The sequence below is a fragment of the Trematomus bernacchii genome, unplaced genomic scaffold, assembly GCF_902827165.1.
Source record: "Trematomus bernacchii unplaced genomic scaffold, fTreBer1.1, whole genome shotgun sequence".
Lineage (NCBI taxonomy): Eukaryota > Metazoa > Chordata > Actinopteri > Perciformes > Nototheniidae > Trematomus > Trematomus bernacchii.
The window spans coordinates 5,727,100-5,747,805 of record NW_022987641.1 but is presented as its reverse complement, the minus strand read 5'-3'; the positions used below and the strand labels follow the sequence as shown (position 1 = coordinate 5,747,805).

At 43.3% G+C, this 20,706-nt stretch overlaps 2 protein-coding genes across 7 annotated transcripts in view; one reads left to right on the top strand and one right to left on the bottom strand.

Moving 5' to 3' along the window:
• ppp1r12a (protein phosphatase 1, regulatory subunit 12A) overlaps positions 1-3,414 on the bottom strand; it is a 49,142-nt gene extending 45,728 nt beyond the window's left edge. For 4 of the 5 annotated variants that reach the window (XM_034133403.1, XM_034133405.1, XM_034133406.1 and 1 more), the window contains exon 1: positions 3,085-3,414. In XM_034133403.1, the coding sequence (XP_033989294.1) occupies positions 3,085-3,321 (237 nt within the window). In that variant the 5' untranslated portion in view covers positions 3,322-3,414. The remainder of the gene's footprint in view (positions 1-3,084) is intronic. The other variant, XM_034133404.1, reaches the window with a different exon arrangement.
• Positions 3,415-16,180: 12,766 nt separating this feature from the next.
• Positions 16,181-19,023, top strand: LOC117485030 (zinc finger BED domain-containing protein 1-like). 2 transcript variants are annotated; one of them, XR_004556187.1, is made up of 3 exons: positions 16,181-17,198; positions 17,561-18,160; positions 18,330-18,660. XR_004556187.1 is itself a non-coding variant. In XM_034133616.1 (3 exons), exons 2-3 carry the CDS (start codon positions 17,720-17,722, stop codon positions 18,741-18,743), a joined length of 855 nt encoding a protein of 284 aa, XP_033989507.1. In that variant the 5' UTR covers positions 16,181-17,198; positions 17,561-17,719; the 3' UTR covers positions 18,744-19,023. The 2 variants fall into 2 exon arrangements, 1 of the variants encoding a protein (XP_033989507.1); XM_034133616.1 differs by having other exon boundaries at positions 18,330-19,023.
• The last annotated feature ends 1,683 nt before the right edge of the window (positions 19,024-20,706 follow it).

Sequence of the window (20,706 nt, the reverse complement as noted above, 5' to 3'; positions counted from 1 at the left end):
CGAGTTTAGCCTACGAGATCTGGAATCTCCACTTGTCTACTGAACCCGTCATTCACTTGTATACTCTTTACCGTCCAGTGCATGCAGTCTGTATTTGGGAGAACCAATCTGTCACATCACAAAAGGGAAATTTGATTTGGAAATGACAAAAAGCTATATAAAGCCGCACTCTTAACTCGATCAAAGAGTGGTGAAGTCACCGATTATTATTGGTTAATTCTCCAAACCTCATCCCTAACAGCGTCCATATGTGCAAGGGGGCCTGTAATGACAATCATGAATCACAAATCGTAGAGACAACAACAGACGGGAACATGTTTACGGGTCCTTCTGAAACAAGTCATTTTTCCAGTGACAGAAGGCCCATGACTCGCATAAAGGAACAACCTCTGGCCTTATTGTGAGCTTATGCCAGAGCAGGACTACAAAGCAGAGCTACAGACTTTGAGTCATACCCAAACTTAGTATCATCTCTTGAAACCCAGTTAGGAGAATTGGTGGCGCTGGTTATTTATAACCCTGCACCGGTCACTAGCACTGGGAGTGATATCGCTGCACCCAGAGTGGGGTGAGTCCTCATGCAACAACATGACACACTTCACAACAAAGCAGGAGGTCAGTCGTACAACCGAATAGGGCAGTTCACTTTAATGACCAAAAAATGATCCAATTAAAAACGTGTTATGAATGTTATGATCTGTATTTTAAAAACAAAAGCACAACAAAGTTATCATAAAAGACATCCAATGCATGCCTCTGACTGTCCATCTCCTCTGACTGTCCATCTCCTCTGACTGTCCTTCTCCTTGTCACCTTGTCTTTGGAAACTATCACTACCTTGACCTTGCTGACATTCTGGGATAAGGACTTTAAAACAGATACCCCTCTATCATCTTCTACAATTGTTTTGATTAGATCCCAAAACCCCAGGTTTACATGCTGGCCTACAACAAAAACACACAAGGCAGCTACTTGTCTCCAGAGATGGTTAGGTCTGGAGAGCGGCACTGCAAATTCTTTCCTCACTCTAGCTCATCCCTGGACATCAGCCCAAAAAAAGGCAGCGTTTCCACCCAATGAGTTTGCATGGGGGGGCCATGCTTATTCAAAGTTTCATTATAGCTGACTGTGAGCACAAATGATGGTTGATTTAACAACACCATTAAAAAGCTAACTTAGAAAAATACAGATCAACTCACTAACTAAAGATAAAGCTTATGATGAACCATCTCAGAAATCTGGCTTTTAAACTTTTATTAGGTGTAACAAAGTCTAGCAAGGTGGCGCTCTTAGCATTACACTGGACATTTAGAAATGAGTCATAAGGTGACATCACTAGAAATCTATAAAAAAGCATTTAACATGAATTGTAAATAATGATCTTTAATTAATTATAAGATCATTCAAGCACTTGCTATGCAAATAAATAGGGGGAGGAAGTTTCTTAACTGTGGAAATGTGGTAAATGTGGAACTAGAACTTAGATGTGTTCATAATAAAAGCAAATGTTTAATGTGTATGTATATACACATGCTGATAGTGTTGATATACTATACTTATATATTTCATGTATAACAACTGTCACTAAATGTAATAACAGTACAGTAATAGTTTCCTGGATAATACCTGGAAAATCCTATTGGTATCTTCCAGGTATTATTTAACAGTAAATGGTAGCGAATAGCTCACATCTAGAGAAAAGCACATAAAGAATCAAGTAGTAGACAATACAGGAATTCCTAACTAAACTGACTTGTTCATAATGACTTCAATTACAATTATTTCAAGCTACTCTACTGTATGTACAGTAGTACACATCACTGAATGCAACTTGGTCACATCAGGACTCTTCTTTATGAAACGTTTACTGCACCTTCTATAAACCATAATAATCCTATCCATGGACAGGCATTTTAAAACTAGGTGTATCTGACTCATACACGGTGTAACTGACTTACGAAAGCCCAGACAGGCTGCCATTTTCATTAGTCGGCTTTGAAAGTAGAGGCTAGTAAACGCAGCTACCGTAGGCAGCGGGCAAATAGTTAGCTTAGCTGCTGACATTCCAGCCAAATAGCAACGTATTTGGCACTCATATGTTCTCGTAACACCAAAAACTACAATGTCACAGAATGTTAAACTTGGAGACAAAACGATAATCGCTGACGTCGCTTCTCAAACCAGCTAACGAATGAATTAACCTGGGCTAAATCTCCAAAACAGCTATCGACAGCTAGCTTGCCCTGCTAATGAAGCGTTAGCATACATTCCGCTTGGCTCATACTCTTCTAAAATAATGAACAACTTCATGACATTTGAAGTCATATACCATACCCTGTTGTCCACAGTGTTTCTATAACGTAAATGTCGCATACAGTAAAGGCTGTGAAAGGATAAAATAAGACTGTAATCGAATGACGTTGTAAGCAACCAACGCTAGTTAGCTTATGCTTCCTCCAGAGATTAGCCGCAGTCGCGGTGGAGGGTTTATCAACAAAACCACTTTTACTGCTAGCCAGGTAATAGCCATCGTTCTGGAATTCATTTTGTTTGGACCAGTGTCTCAATCAATGACAACATTTGCGTTGAACTCATAGCATGACAGGATCGTAGCACCCGAAATTAGTTTTAGCCAACAATATCAATGAACCATACAATTTACAACATAAATAACACAACGTTGCAATCTGAAGTGCAGCAGTACAGCAATTAGACTGCCCCCACCGACTGGGGATATAATAGCTCCGGCAAGTTTACTGGGGCAAAAGTAGTTCTGAAAGCGAAGCGTTTAACTTTGTTGCTTACTGTCGATTGCACTCTGAAAACTGCATACACAGTTAGTACTGTTATGACTTTAGAAATCCCACAACCAAGCTCACTGAGTAGCCCCTGTGGTCATCTATAACGTTGCTCTGCGTCGAAAAGGACGGCTGTGCTAGGTAGGTAAACAACGGGATGAGAATGGCTTCCATTTGACAGGTGTTCCAGGGCAAGCAGTTGCTAGCAGCAAAACGATATTTATGTCTTTATAGTATCGGCAGGGCCAGTGACTGACGTTGACACATACAGCAGGCTACCACTAACCTGGTGGAGGGCGGTGAGACCGTCTACATTGGCGTAGTTGATGTCAGCGCCCCGGTCAAGCATTCGGAGCACCTCCTCGGTATCGCCGCTTGAGCAGGCAGCCAGAAACACGGCGCCATCATCGAACTTCACCTTCGTCTTCTTCTTTTTCAGAACAGGAGGCTCCTGGTCCGTTTCCGAGCCCAGCCAGCGCTTTAACTGCTCATTCCTCTTCTGCTTGGCGTCCGCCATCTTCATCCCCCTCCTGTCTCGGGCTTCTTATCTTTCTCCGAGAGAGGATATACTTTATAGTGTCACTATCCCACAGCGCACTGGGGCGTGGGAAGGGAGGGCTGGGGAGGAGGGGGAAACCGAGAGAGAGAGGGCGTCTGGATTGTTTCCCATAATCTCGCGAGATCTGGGGCTCAGGAGCTGCAGTATAACGTCATCATCACCAGATTATGAAGGGAGAGTGAGCAGCAGGGTAATCCCTTATGGACCGTACGGTGTACACCAAAGAAGACAAGGGTACTTGAAAATATATATTACATAATATTCAGCTAGCTTGCTATTGTAGAGAGGGAGGCACTGTTACATACAGTTGCAAATATTTGTACCATCTCCTATCTGCTCCTTTTTATAGGCTATTGTTGATATTACTGGGTACATAATAAAAGTTCACCCTCAGTTCAACCATAACATTTTTACTACATCTGTGATGTAACTAAAGCAACGCATATCAGCAGGCTTCTCCTAATAATAACATCTGCTATCATATACAATATATCAATAGCTGCCCACAATCTCTACACAAGGTCCAATTTCATTTTCTACTTTCCGAGTTGCTCAGTTGTCATGGAGATGGTTCACTTTTATCAGGAGATGTTTGACTGTGTGGAGATTATCTTTCTGAAACTCAATATGAAGGCCTTCTTAATTCTTCCATCAAGCCTGTCAAATGTATTGTATACCCGCTCTTATACAGTATTTAATGCAAACAATGTTATAAAGGAAGCTCTAATTTTCATAGTAAAAACCAAACATTATGAATACAACTGTTCATAATGTTTGGTTTTTACTATGAAAAAAGAACAACAATTTGTGATATGGAGATCCAGTCTTTAGTTTCTCAACAGTTACTGTTCTCCATATCACAAATTGTGTTATTGCTTTTGTGTCACATTTTTTCTATTGTTTCTGTCACAATCTTTTAGATCACATTATCATTTCTAGTGATTCAAAGGAATGTGCATCCCTTCTGCCTATAATATGCTTTTTTTATTAGTTATGTCGGTTTTATTTCAAATAGACATGCCTTGCTGTATCTTCTTTCTCTCCATTTCAGAGATCTACTTTTGCATGTAAAAAAAGTATTTATTTTCATGTGCAAAATCTGATATCAAAAAGGATACATTAACACACATATCACACCCAGACAGGACACATAAAAGCACATTTACGTAAAGAAACAATAATAGCAACAATAAAACAGATAGGAAAATAGGAAATGGCATGCTGAGAAACGCATCAAATGAAATTGCTATATTGCAACTTTGTCATATTATGTTTAATATACGCCTAATAAAAACACATTATTCTCTGTGGGAGAGCCTTCTTACCACAAAGTACCTGTAATGATTTGATGGGTAACATTTGAACGGCGGGGAATTTCTAGTGGACTTGAGCACCGGGGTGGTCCAACTCAACCTGGAGTAAAAACAAGGTGGCCAGGCATAAAGTGTTTTTTATTTTGGCAACGCCACGTGTTATTGTTGGCAGACACCCATGTGTACTCAGCAGGGGGTGTGGTATTGCCTCCTTATACGCAAGTTGTAGGTTTGAGCCATGCAGCCCCCTTTCTTTCTTCAAAGTGTCATTACAGATGATAATAATGTTATTTTTGTGTTTAAAGACATCTCAAAGAGTGTAAATGATGCAGCTTGATTACCACCCTGCACCTACTGAACGTGAAGTTATCATTCTGAATAACAAGCTGTTTAAGCCAAATCGTCATCAAAAATATTTATAACTGTGATGAGCCGTTGACTGAAGTCACTCAATCCCCATTTTCTTATTTCGGAACCATTCCACATGTTGCTGACCCTAAATGAGGATATATTTGAATAATTTATAGCCAGTAACTGGGACTCTGAGCCAGCACACAGAGAGAGGACGACCAGCTCCACTGATACTGACTCTAATGTAACAGAAATTGGAAATGACTGTTGTTCTCTGAGTCAGGGGGATGGTGGAACACCAACAGCGTCAGTGTCAGGAAGAAGTTGGCCAGAGGCTTGAGCGAGCTGATAACTAGAGGGTTTGATGGAAATTGATGTGTAAACTACTGTTTGCCCAGGAGGGCCGACCTTAAAGTGACTGACAGCACAAGGAGAGCCATGTGGGCCCCATCCAGCTCTGAACGCAGTGACTCTGTACTGTGTGTAGGTATGTGTGTGTCTGTGTGATACACTATTGAGTTTTAGAGCTGCAGACTTTATTATTACTTGCAGAACAAAGAGCAGTGCTTATCTTTTTGCCTGAGTGGTTGCAAAAGGTTGCTTCGATATATTATTTAATTCAAATGTTTAAATATCAAGACATCATTTCAATTATTAATGTCCTACACCCGTGGAAAATAAATATTGCAACAGTTATCTTATCATTATTTTGGCCTCTGAATATGTGTGCCCTATTCATATTTAAAAAAAAAAACAGTTTGAATCAATTTAGAAATCAAACTATAAGAGTTTAAAATGGATTTGAATATTTCCTACAGGTGTTTTCAACAAATCAAATCGACAGTGTGTTTAACATAGTTATGTAAGAGAGGCCTCTCACTGAAGGCATGGAAACTCTTCAATGTATATCCGCATACTCCACTTAACGCTGTAACGCATATCTTGGATGTACAGTAATGCATCCTGTTTATGCATCCTGGGGCCCCCCCTCAGCGGCTGTATTTACCTCCTACAGAGATATACAGAACATTGTGGCTTGTTTGAGTGGAGATTGGATTAGAGAGTGAATTAACTGACCTTACATTGAATTATCCAACCCAGGACACTGTCAGTAAAATGACTCTGCCACATTTCCTGCAGATTAAATCAATCAGTGCAAATAAATGTGGTTATGCCAGAGAATGCATGAGTTTTTTAATGTTTGTTGTAGCTGATTGGATGCAGGAAATACATTAAACAACACAGGAAAATCACAATTTATCAGCCTCACCTCTGAAAGTACATGTGTCATGAGACTACTTCACAAACTCCTGTTTTTCATTACCCTTCACTTTGATCTGCGATGACTCTTTGCTGTTGTTTCTGATCCTTGAGAGGATAAACGTGTCCTGAGTGACTCAAGTGTATCAGTGAAACAGATACACTTCGGCACACTCTCTGTGTTTGTCTTCAGCCACTGAGACATACATGAGCGAGCTGATTAAAACCCACAGACAGATATAAAAGTAATGTCATTGTAGTCAGTTCTCAGTGGCTCACCATCAGATCCCTGGGCACCTATGACCGATCCCTCTTAGAGGAAGCTTGTGTTTACGGCTTGAATTGAGTGTTTCCGAAGGGACTGTTCTGTGGTGCGCTTTGGGAAATCAGATGAGGTGTCCAAGTCAAGTGTTCTGGAAAGACAGCTGGAAAGAGGTGATGTGATATTTTGGAAGTGCCTATCTGACCTACAGTAGAAGTCTGTTTAGTCTTATAAAATGTTGTCCTTTTTTTTGTTTGATTGAGTCAACTAATTATTGACATAATTAAAGCAGTAATTTGACATTTTGGGAAATATGCATACTTGCTTTCTTACCAAGAGTTAGATAAGAAAATAGTTACAACTTACATAGATGTCTGTTAAAATACAGGCTTGGGGAGTAACGGATTACATGTAACAGGGTTACGTAATCAGGATACAAAAAAAGGGTCACTGTATTCCCTTACAGTTACAATTAAAAAAAAGATTTAATCAGATTACATTTACATTTTTAAATAAAATGGGGATTACAAGCAGGATTACAATGGTCCAATACATTAAAAATAAAAATAAAATGTATATATTATAGGCAGGCATACTGCTTGATTATTCTTTTTGGTTTATTTAGGCTACTTTTAAACTTATTTAGTTTTTCTTCATTTTAATGTTTTTTCAATTGCAGTTGGTGAACACCTGATTTATTAAACAAAAACACTGTGTTTGATTACGGTATTAAACTAATTCAGCATTTGTTATATTTGTTTCATATCTGTCAGATTAGTACGTTTTCTTTAATCCTGATGACAAACCAACTGCACCAAACTTGGCCGAGGAAATTAAGTTTATCGAATGTATACCATAAATAACAATATATTGAATATCAAAACAATGGTGTCTGTTTAGGCTTTTGTTGTTAAAAGCCCTTTCAGAAGCCATTATACAAAACTATATTCATTGTCATATAGCTGCTGTATCTAGTCATATCCAGCAGCAAGTCAATGCAGGTGACTCAGACAAGCAGCACTCACAGAGGGGTGACTGTTGAAGTGTGGACAAGTCAGTCCCATCTGAGAGAAAACAGAAGCTCTGCTCCCATGCTCCCATGTCGCCCAATGCCTGTTGTTGGCGCCTGCGACACCGACACACTCATCTCTTTTCCCAATTTACGGGTCCAGACAACAGCGCTATCGAACAGATAGAAATAGTCATGCTTTGATGTTATCTGAGGATGTCTAAAAAGTGATGTTGAGAATTGCCCTGAGAGTGCTGGCTTAGCCCTTCAGACACTTTCAATTAGTCACTGGTGGACTCAAAAGCTTGTCCTGGCCTGCAGTATCAGGTGAGAGTTAGCAGGTCTACAGACAGTGAAAAGCCAGATGGAATATAAAAATATTCTTCTTAGAACAGTTTATCCATGGAGCCCCAAGGTGACATCTCGTGCTGTACTGGGCTCAACCCTGAATGTCATTATTGAGGAACAGGCCTGCATTTAACTGCATGTTTACTATGTAGATCTTCACCTCCCCATCCTAAATCGCTCAGGGCTTCCACTGTCAAAGTATTCCACATTATTCCACAAAGTATAGAGTGGAATAAGGAAGCAAACTCCTTCCCAGGACAATCAGGCAGCAAAAGTGGAAGGAGTACTCTGGGGAAATTAATGCATTCAAAATATTAGTAAAAATGACTCCAAATCCAAAAATATATTTTGGCTTCACTAGGCACACCTCTTTTTATTGGATTTTAATGTTTGTTCTGTTTTCTATTAGATTTGTATTGAACGTCAGCTGTTTTTTTATTGAAAAGTCTAGATTTTTCCCAAAACTTTGATGTCATGTGAACTCCATAAATGCAGGATTGTGCACTACACTGGACAAGTACACACCTATTTTTACAGAATGTTAGTCTACCTTTTATTTATTTGTTTTTAATTGAAATTCAGATAGCTTTTTGTGCAAAGTCACATTTCATATCAATAGCTTCCATGCCATGTGACCCAGTGACTCCAAATCAATGCAGCATAGTAGAGGGGATGAGGACACACTCCTTTTTATTGGATTTTAGACCAACTTCTGTGTTATATGAAACATTTTATGAAACAATTAGCAGTTTTTTTTTATAGAAAACTATTGGATTATATCCTCAATATTATGGGACCCGTGGTGACATGAATTTAAATCAAAACAGCATTGTATAACTACACTGGACAAGTTTGATAAGACCCTTTTTTGGAATTCAGTGCTTCTTCTATTCTATATGAATATCTTTATGAAAATTCAGCAGACTTTTTAAAGTCTGATTTATTTCAATAGCTTCCATGTCATGTGACCCAGTGGCTCCAAATGAATGCAGCAATACTACACTGGAAACATGAGACACACCTCGTTTTATTGGATGTTGCTTCTATTTCATATTAATATTTTCATGACAGACAGTGCAACATGAGGTTATGTCTTTGTAAAGACGCCCTCCAGCAGAAACTGGGGTGCAGGGCATGGCAGGGTTGGGGAGTGTTCATGAGGTGATCTCCTCCCAGACGACAGCTGAGCTCTAACCCTGGACAGAAATAGGGCCGCCGCTTTCACTTAGCAGGGGCTGGAGCATCCCTTCATGCTGCTTTCAATCTCAGGCCATTATGCTGGCATGATAACAATGGATGTTTAAATTGTGCTAACCCAATTCGAATGGACGGTGTTATGTGCAAATAAACAGTGGAATTATATATAGTATATGATGCAGACATATTTCATTTTGGGATGGGATTTCTTTAAGGCTGAATGAAAAGTGACAGCCTAATAAGACAAGGCTATTTGAGTGACCTTGTTTCCTGGAGAAAAGAGGCTAATAATAGGCCAAAATCTGGAGCTGCGATGATGCCTGTAATAGGCTAGTGCTAAAAGCTACAATGAATCATTCCGGTCAAGCAAGCCATGGAAATAAATATCATCAATTTTTGCTGTCAAAATATAAATATCATGTTCCAGCTGGATGAAGATGATCTTGTTTTATCTGTTTAAACTGATGAACAAGATTGTGGAGGAGCTTGTAAAGAAACAGATAACAAGATTACAAATGACCGTACAGGAACTATTAGTCCTTAGATTAGATAGCTTCAAAATGTTTGTATCATAAAACGTTTCTCCCATTTCCATATGTACATTACAAAAGAGGTGTTCTGTAATGGCGGTAGATCCACTTAAAGTGTCCTTTTAAAGTGAGCTGAAGAATATTTAATTGAATCCAGTCAAATATGTTGGGTATCTGCCATGGAAAGAGCCTTTTTAGTTTATAGTACCAAAGGCTTTAAAAAATGTGAACCTAACCTTTAAACCTGCATTAATTGATTTGGTTTGCGTCCCCTAACAGCCTTTCGATTCTATTATTATTATTATTACCTTATATAGTAGATATGTATATATAGTAGATATGTATATATCTACTATATATATTTATGATGTCTTAGCAAACATTTGCTTATGTTCATATCCAACAGATACAGCATTAGCATTCATTTGGAGTCGTGTAGGTGTTTACCTGATGAACTCAACATTACGCTCCATACATTGTCTCGTCTTCACCAACTCCTGAGGGAAATAGCTGCCTCTTTAGCTACTAAATGCTACACTTTGTACACAAGCTAGTTGCTAACCTGGTCTCACTGCCATTTGTTGCTAGGCAGGTAACGTACATTAGGGTCATCAGAAAACAGGTGTCTGCGGGTAGAAATGTATACAAGAACAATGGTCTCCTGCATCAAAGTGTTGTGTTTTTTTTACCAATCCACCTCCTTGTGGAGTTTGTGTTGCTTTATATATCAACTGACTTCTTAAGAGGCAGCCATGTGCGTCCTGGATCACAATTACATAGGTTTTATACGAATTATAGTGCACTACTTTTGGTAGACATTAGTGCGTACAGCGTTAGAGCACAGCCTGATTGGTTGTACTAAGAGTTCTAGTTAATAGGTACTAATGCAGTTATATATCACATAGGCTCCGCCCTCTACTGGACTCTATCGCTATGCGAGCATTCACCTACTGAGTTGCATAAACGTAGCCGGCCAATCGGGGCGAGCCTACCTGAATGCGCGCGCAGGCCCACAGTATATAAGGCGGCTACGCCTCCCGACTGCCATCCTTTTTCTCTTCAGCGAGCGAGCAACAACTGCCAGAGAAAGTAAAACGTTTGAAAGAAGAAGAAAGAAGTTATCATACCTTCATGGAGTCGCCACTTCTAGAGACCCGGGCCTGTCCTTCGGGCCCTGGCTTAATAGCGGGCGCCGATCCCCACCACCTCTGCTTCGAGTGTTTGGGGGACCAGGATATGGCCGAGGCGGTGCCATTCACGTTCACTATTCCAGCGGGATGGATGGCTCCGTTTGCCGGGGAGGAGGATGACGAGGACTTCTCGTTGTCGGGCACTTCAGGGTCCGGCGTCCATGGAAGTCCACCGCCCAGGTCTGTACTTCCCCCTAGGTGATGACCATGGCGGCGGAGCGTGGCAGCCCATCTGCTCCCAGCAGGCAGCAGGCTGGGCAGAGAGCCTCTGCCCCGCTGCCGCGTGACAGGGCAGCTGCAAATAAACACGGGTGTGTTGGGCGTCTCGATCATTGCTCTTCCGCAAGAGGCCCCTACCTCACCGGATCAGAGCGATTATTTGGCCGCAGTATCGGCCAAATTAATAGCTTGGTCTACGGTGTGGCCGCGAGGGTCAAAAGTGGTTGAAAAAATAATAATGCTGGTTTTAAGTAGAGTCCAATTGGATTATGATTTGTCAGAGGTGTTTTTTTGTATTGCTTCTGTTTTGGGACGAGCACCACCTACTGATGGGGAATGGATGATTTTTGTTATGTTATCACGCGGCTTGCCGTGTGATGTCCCTGGGGGATCACGCCGCATGGCACTTTTCAAAAAGGCCGTGTTGATCTCCTGTGTATACGGAAGGGCTCTTTGGATCGATTTCCTTGGTCACGTGGATGAGGAGTAGTCGCAGCTTGGCGTATGCTGCTTCTTGCTCATCCTCAGAGGACAGAACACTGTCCCACACTCGCCGCCCCGCTGTAAACTCCAGGAAAGGAAGCAGCGCGCACGTGAGTGGAATAATGGTTTGGCAGCTTCTTAGCTGCGGCTCCACAGCTGCTTGCATGTCCCCTAAACACAGTTTTATGGAGAATAGAAGCTCAGCTGTGTACTGACAGAGTGGATGGACAGGACACTGAGACTGGGTTATTCACTCCAGTTTTGCAGCGTCCCTCCTCCATTCAGGGGCAAAAGAGAGGCAAATCTATCATCCTAGGAGGAGATAGGTTTCCTTTCAACAGAAATGTAGGCCCTGTTGCAAGAACGGTGGGTTACATATTGTAACCCTAGTTCTAGAGTGATGTGTGTGTGAAAAATGCATTCAATAAAAACGATTGCATTTATCCCAGAGTAAGAATCATCTCTCTCCACAATTTCACATTTCCCCATAATGTCTCGTTGAAATCGGCAAGATCCGCTTCATACGATGTTAATTGGGCACCGATTATGAGACATAATTCCCCACTCGCCGCCCCAGTTGTAACTCCAGTAAAGGAGGCAGCCAGTGGGCGCGCGCATGTGAGTGTGATCAACCGCAGGAAGTGCTGTCAAAGCGCTGTGCGGGTGCAGGGACATTATGGCATGTTGTTGTAAGAAAACACACCTCGCCTAGTGTAATAGCTCCGATTGATGCATTTCACCGTCTGTGTGAAGACGGCATTATGACGGGGCGCGCGGCCCCCGGAGAGCGTGCCGCGGTGCACAGCTCAGCTGTGTACTTACAGAATGGATGGACAGGAATCTGAAACTGGGGTACTCTCTCCAGTTTTGCAGCGTCCCTCCTCCATTCAGGCAAATCTATCATCCAGGAGGAGATAGGTTTCCTTTCAACAGTGTGCACTCTCAGGACAGAGAAAAGGGGCTTTACTCCATGTACTTCCTGGTTCCCAAGAAGACAGGAGAATTCAGACCCATTCTGGATCTTCGCAGCCTGAATCAGCACATTGCCTGCGAAAAGTTCCATATGTAAACCAATTACTGGAACTACGGCAGCCGGGTGATTGGTTCACAACCATCGACCTGAAGGACGCTTACTTTCATGTCGAAAATTGCTCCAAAGCACAGAAAGTATTTGCGTTTTGCCTTCCAGGGGGTAGCCTAAGAGTACAGACTACCGTTTGGCTACTCCCTATCCCACGCACGTTCAGCAAATGTGTGACCACAGCGCTTCAGCCGCTTCGCGACCATGGCATGAGGGTTTTCTAATGCGACCTCATAGTCATGGCCGGGTCCAGGGAAGGGGCAAACACAGCCCAATTGATCCAAGTGGATTGCGGTCAATTGGAAGAAGAGCAGTCCCATACCCCACCAGCAGGTATCTGGAGATTTTGCTCGATGCAGGCAGACTACGTGCCACCCTGTCAGAGAGCAGACAGGCATCCCTGCTTCAGGCAGTTTGCAGACTGCGACAGGGGGCAACGGTGACAGCTTTGACCATCATACAGACTCTGGCTCTCATGGTGGCTGCTCACCTCGTGGTACCGCTGGGGTTACTTACTCGCCTGCAGAAGTGGTTTGCCGGAAATCGTTTAGATCCCAAGAGGCACAAACGACGTCTGGTGACCATCCCCCCCCCCCTCAGTGGAAGCCAACCTCCTATACTGTGTACCCGTTTGATTGATTGATTGATTGAAAAGTTTATTAACAGCTTGTATATTGGGTACAGTACAGTACAGCTCAAAACATACAATTGTTAAGGGGATGCAGACCAGAGAAAGACTTTCGTCTTGTTTACATCAGGGTCCCGTGACAGGATGGGGGGGGGGGCCTGCCTAGAGAGAGCTATAGGTGGTGGCTGGCCTCTGACGGAAACTCGGCACATCAACCTTCTAGAGCTATGGGCAGTAGTACTGCTCCTACAGCACTGCAAACCCTTACTACAGGGCAAACATGTGCTGGTGAGGAGCGACAACCGCACCACAGTGGCTTACATCAACAGGCAGGACGGAGTCAGCTCCGCCGCCTGCCATGGCCAAGGTAGAGCCATGGCCAAGATAGCTGCCCTATGCCTTTCCACCGCAGGTGCAAAAGGGGCGTTACCCACTCTGGGCCAACCTCTCCAGGCTTGGCTCCTGAGAGGGACAGGTCTAGAGCCTCTATCGTGTACGTTGGGCTCTATTCTGTCCTACTTACAGATACTGGTGGACAGGGGGCTGGCTCATTCCACAATTAAGGTGTATGCAGCAGCCATTTCGTCCTGCCATGAGGGATTTGGAGGCAGGTCAGACTTCAGTCAGCCGCTTATGTCGCGGTTTTTGCAGGGGGTCAGGAGGCAGCGCCCAGTAGTGTACGCCTCCTCCCCGCAATGGGACCTGGCGTTGGTGCTCGAGGCTCTGGTCACAGAACCATTTGAGCCTCTGGAGCTCTCCTCCCTGAAAGCACTGTCATGGAAGACAGCGTTGCTACTTGCCTTGACTTCGGCCAAGAGAGTGTCCGAGCTGACCGCTCTGTCGGTGCACCCAAGTTGTCTTTTGATCCGGGGTGACCGTAGCGGGGCGACACTCAGATCGAACCCCTCCTCTGCTCCCAAGAGCCTAAGGAGTTAGTTCAGGTCAAGGGCTATTCAGTTAGGTGGCTTTAATCTTCCACCCCATATTGGCATGTTATGTAGAGCGCACGGCTGCCATTAGACGCACTGAACAGCTGTTTGTGTGCTTTTGGGATGGTGTGGCCGGTAAAGCTCTGTCCAAGAAACGCCTGACAGGATGGCTCTGCGAGTGCATTTCACATGCCTATGGACAGGTGGGGAGAGCCTTCCCCACTGGGGTCCATGCACACTCTACACATGGTATGGCTGTATCAACAGCCTGGTTCAACGGCGTGAGTGTGGAGGGCATATGCACGGCGGCGTCTTGGTCTACACCAGGCCCCTTCATAAGGTTTTATCTTTGGACATGTCTGGCTCCTTTTCATCGTCTGTGCTTGCTGGGGCAACACAGGACTGGTGAGGGGGTCAGTAGGTATCTGACCCCCCCCCCCTGGACATAATGCACTTGTGTTTTCCCATGCTCCTTAGGGACCCGGGAAACATGGTGCGCAGTAAGCCCCATACAGGGCTGGAGGACTCTCCCCGTCTGCCCATAGGCCTTCCCCACTATCGTCCATGCACACTCTACATGAGGTAAGCGTGTGTGAGTGTGGGGGACATGGTGCACTTACGTTCTCCCATGCTCCTTAGGGACCCGGGAAATATGGTGCACGGTAAGCCCTATGCAGGGCTGGACGACTTCCTCACTATTTTCCATGCACACTCTACACGAGGTAAGCGTGTGTGAGTGTGCTCTATCCAAGCTGCGGCCCCGACTTCTCCACGGTCACAACCGGATGAGAGGAAGTTGGGGTGCGGTGGCTGTTAACCAAAGGCCGGTCAGGGGCAGTGTGATGGGTCGATGTTGTTGGACGACAGGGCGTTTATACATCGGGGCTCCACCCACTGTACCCATAGAGTCTATGTTTATGTTTATGTTTATTAAGGATCCCCATTAGCTTTTGCTCTTGACAAAAGCTACTCTTCCTGGGGTCCGACACTTAAAACAATACAACAATAATACAACAATAATACAAAAACATTCAAGACATAACTCCTGACATCATTAACAATATTAACAACATCACCAATATCATCAACAATTTCCAACATCATCAACAATCTCATCCACTTACAACATCAATCTCAGCCAAGGATGAGTGCACAAGACACCCACCAGTACAAAGCATGAGATCAAATTAAATTAGGGATCACAGCTCACAAGGGTACATGGTCATTAGTAGATGGCCCTTCAATCTCTTCTTGAAAGAGGCTCTGGACTCTATTTCAGCAAGGTAGTTTGGCAATGAGTTCCATTCCTTTATAGCTCTATAAGTCACAGAAGATTTCAGAAGATTGGTCCTGGGTTTAGGTGCCAGTAGATGGCCTGATGTAGCTTGTCTAGTCCTATGGTCATGCTCGTCTCTTGTATAAACTATTTGATCATAAAAATAAAGTGTTTTTTTGCTAAATTGGACATTTTTTTGAAAAGTGATAACACAAGATTGCAGACGTTTCTCAACCGGAAGCCATGATAGGTTTCTCCAACTCCAATATGAGTGCGCTTCGAACAGTGGAGAGCTAGTCTGGCAGCCTTGTTTTGAGCTATTTGTAATTTCTGTATATGTGTTTTTGCTGCTGATCACCATATGACCGGACAGTACTCAAGATGTGACAAAACCAGAGACTGAATGACTTGTTTCAAAGTGGTTGGTGTTACATACGTTGTACATTTTCTCGTCACAGCTATGCTCCTTCCCATTTTAGTTACGATACTGTCAATTTGCTTTGTCCACTGTAAACCAGAATCAAGAACAATGCCAAGCAACTTAGTCTCGTTTACCTGTTCCACTGGCTGACCAGCCAGTGTCAGGCTTAATTGAGGATTGCTGCTTAACATATGTCTGGGTCCGAACACCATTGCTTTTGTTTTTGCAATGTTGAGTACCAGTTTGTTATTGTTGACCCAGTCTGCTATGGCTTTAATCTCTATTTTAAGTAGATTGTTTAACTCACTGCATGTTGATGCTGTACTAGGGCTGTGCAATTAATCGTATTTTAATCGCGATTACGATTATGGCTTGCGACGATTATGAAAACAGCATAATTGACAAAATACGATTATTTTGCTGGGTGCGCTTTCGCCCCTCCCTAAAAGCCCACTCGGCCACGTGGGAGTGACATGTGTGAGTGTTCAGCGCGAGCGAAGATGTCAGAACAAGAGCAGCAACTCGTTAAAAAGAAGGGTAAAACTATTTCCACTATTTGGAAGTACTTTGGCTTTCAGGAGTCCGACGTGGAGCAAAACAAAGTACAGTGCAGGATTTGTTACCAGGTTGTGTTGGCACCACACGCTAACACAACCAATCTCTTTAATCATCTGAAATACAACCACAAAGTGCAATACGACGGGGCAATAATACAACAAAAAGCAGACCAAAAAGATGCCCGCTCGACTTCATCCACAACATCATCACAGTCATCGATTCAGGACGCATTGCACAGAGCAACGGCCTACGCGACGAGCTCGCAGAGACACAGAGATATTACAGGTGCCATTACATTTCACATCGCTAAAGATATGTGCCCAGTTAGCACTGTTAGCAACCAGGGCTTTAAGCAACTTGTCAACACGTTGGACAAGCGTTACGAGATGCCGTCTCGGTATTATTTCAGCAGGTCTGCGCTGCCTGCGCTATATGACAAATGCCGTGGGGAAGTTGAGAGAGATGTGGCTTCAGCTGACTACTTTGCCACCACAACGGACCTATGGTCTAGCCGCACCATGGAGCTATACATGAGCCTCACAGTTCATTATATCGATGCCGATTTCAATTTGAAGACAAAGTGTCTCCAAACCGCATTTTTCCCTGAAGACCACACGGGGCAAAACATCGCCCATGGACTGAGGGAAGCGATGGCTGCTTGGGGGTTAAAAGAGGATAAACTCGTCTGTATGACTACGGACAATGCCGCAAATATAAAGCTGGCGGCTGAGGTCAATGGATGGATGAGGCTCCAGTGTTTCGGGCATAGACTCCACTTGGCCATAGGTGAGCAGGATTCCTTCCTCCTGTTGTATGTAATATGTCATTTTAACAACAGCAACAACAATAATAGCAATAGTAAGTCATTAACATTGATGATCTCTCTCTTAATATGATAATATTAATTACATATTATTATTATTATTATTATTATTATTATGTTATGTGTGAGCTACTCTGTCATCTCTCTCTTTTTTTTCTCTCTCTCTTTCCCTCTCTCTCTCTCTCTCTCTCTCTCTCTCTCTCTCTCTCTCTCTCTCTCTCTCTCTCTCTCTCTCTCTCACACACACAACACACCAAATTATGCTTTGATGAAGATCATGATTATCATCATGATACTAAATAATATGTATTTGTTGTAATCTTAGAGAATGCAATGAAGGATCCCAGGATCGGCCGTGCAGTGGGGCTTTGCAAGAAGCTGGTCAGCAGCTTCTCCTACAGTTGGAAAAAGAAGAGGGAACTTGCATCTGCCTGAACACTCCCTAAAGACAGAATGTCCAACCAGATGGGGATCTAGGCAGGCCATGATCGACAGGGTCCTCGAGCAGCAGAAGGCCATTGCCCAGGTCCTTTCCAGCGACCGAAAAACCAGACATCTCTCCCTCACGTGGCAGGACGTTGATGTACTGGAGGCAATCAATAAGTCGCTTAGCCCTCTGGTGGAATTCACAGACGCACTTTCTGGAGAGAAGTATGTAAGTGTGTCTTTTTTTAAACCAACCCTGCACCTCTTCAACAACTCATTGCTGGCAGTGCAGGAGGATGACACAGACCTCACAAAAAGCATAAAAAAGAAGATACTAGACTATCTCAATGATAAATATGATGACGCAGCGACACAAGAGCTGCTTGACATGGCCTCTGCCCTGGACCCGAGATTCAAGCTCAAATATGTCAGTGAGGACAATCGAGGATCCATTGAAGCCAGCCTGACAACTGAGATGAGGAGGGTGATGACACTCATGGTAATAATAATAATAAAAAATAAAAATGTCAGATTTGACAGTAAATACAATTAAGTGAATGAATGTGTTGTCAAAGTGTTATAATGTAATTCTAGGTATAAATGTTAATACCCATAACCATTTAGTCTGATTAAACATGTCATTCTTATTTTCTTTATAATACTCCAAGGAGAACGCCCCTCTTGAGACGGCAGCGGTGCCTGCAGATGACACGGAGGATGCTGCTGCAGCTGCACCAAAGAAGAAAAAGAAGGGACTGGGGAGCTTCTTCAAGGCCACCGTAGACCAAGCTGCAGAACCTCAACCTGCTCTGGAAAAGGACAAGGCCATAGCTCTTGAGCTACAGTCCTACCTCCAGGCAGTGCCACTGGATGCTGAGGAGGACCCACTAAAGTGGTGGAGGGAATCCCGGAAGTTCTACCCACGGCTCTCCATCCTGGCAAGGAAGTATCTGTGCATCCCAGCCACAAGTTCCTCTTCAGAGAGGGTCTTCAGTACAGGTGGCAATATTGTCACCTGCCTGCGCTCGTCTCTGAAACCAGACCATGTAAACAGGCTGGTTTTTCTTGCAAAAAATCTTTAAGAGATGACATGAGCAGCCCTACCAGCATTTGCCATGGTGGCCATGTTGGCTATATGTTAAGGAGTTGTCAGTAGGTTGTGACAGTGCACTGCAACATATTTGATTTAATTTATTTTTGTCTAATTTATTTTTATTTATCATATTAATATATGTTTAGTATGGTTTTGGAAGTGCGCTCCATTATGTGTTGACCTTGTTTATTGGTAAAATATTATTTGTTTTAAAGTTTAATAAATGGTCAATGAATAATCGTCAAAATAATCGTGATATCAATTATTGACCCAAATAATCGTGATTATGATTTTTGCCATAATCGCACAGCCCTATGCTGTACTGTACATTGTGGAATCATCAGCATACATTATTACACTGGACTTATTTAATACGTAAGGAAGGTCATTTGTGAATATAGAATACAACAAAGGCCCAAGCGAACTCCCCTGTGGGACCCCACACTGCAACACCTTACTTTCAGAAAAGCTCCCATTGAAAAAGACTCGCTGCCTTCTCCTAGTCAGGTAGCTCTCCATCCAACACATAGCAACAGAACCAAAGCCATAGCATTTTAGTTTGTTCAGCAGCAGACTGTGATCGATTACATCGAAAGCTGCGCTAAAGTCTAACATGACAGCTCCTACAAGCCTCCTATCATCCATGCTCTTTAACCAGTCGTCTGTCATTTGTGCAAGTGCTGTACTTGTAGAGTGACCATCTCTATAGGCATGTTGGTAGTTCGTTGTCAGATTGTTACTTGAAAAGTGCATTGATAGAGTCCAGTAGAGGGCTGAGCCTGTGTGATATATAACGAGGGGTTACGTATTGTAACCCTAGCTATATAAGGACAGGCGCAGCCCTCTACCTGGGGGCCCTGTCTTTCCTATGCCGCTCGCTGAAGAGGGTGTAGGATGGCAGTCGGGAGGCGTAGCCGCCTTATATACTGTGGGCCTGCGCGTGCATTCAGGTAGGCTCGCCCCGATTGGCCGGCTACGTTTATGCAACTCAGTAGGTGAATGCTCGCATATCATGGTAGAGAGTAGTACCCATAGAGTCCAGTAGAGGGCTCCGCCTGTGCTTATATAACTAGGGTTACAATACGTAACCCCCCGTTTCATAAGTTCCACGAAATGATTCCCATGAATACTGAAAAGGATACTCCCCTTCTTAAATTAGCACAATTTAGCTCTTAGATCAATTTAAAGCTTTGGTTCTCCTGTTTTAGAGTTCTTGATTTAGCCGCTGAAACCCTCTGCCCTCATTATTTCCATTCACCTTGATGAAAAGAAGCATGAACGGAAAAACAGAGCCGCATTCAGACTTTAAAGCCTCGACCCTATCAGGTTTAAATACCACTTACACATTGTGAACTGAACTCAACCCTGTAGATGATCAGGCGGTGCAGGCCCAGGGGATGCATTCTCCAAGGTCAAAGGTCACAGGCCATCTAATTTGTCATGGGCAGAACTTCAAGGCTCTTCATATGTGGACAGGTTCACGTTTCAATTAACAGGTGTCAAATATCTTATTTTCCTAACCGTGCTCATCTCCCACGACCTTAGTAAACCTTAGATATACTGCAAGTTATAATGAATACAGTGTTTCAAATGACTGGCATCAATCATATTCAGTTTGTTTCAGCCAGAGAATAAAACCTCCATCCAGAGATATCTTATGTGGATCGCATTTCTGGAGGGAATGCTATCACTCATAGAAGGTCATTTGGCAATAATTGACTTTAAACACACAGAAATGGTGTTCAGTTAAGCTCCATCCACACACTTCACAAAGGAAGCCCTCAAGCAGCAGCTTAAAAATAGATAAGTGTTACTTGTGCTACTCTCCCACTTGCAGTGAAGCCACCCACATATGATTATTACCCTTTATGCAGCCATCTGACAGTATTATCAGCACTAGCTTTTGCAGCATACTGGATGGATGGCTGTAACATCGCAGAAAAGAGAGAAGA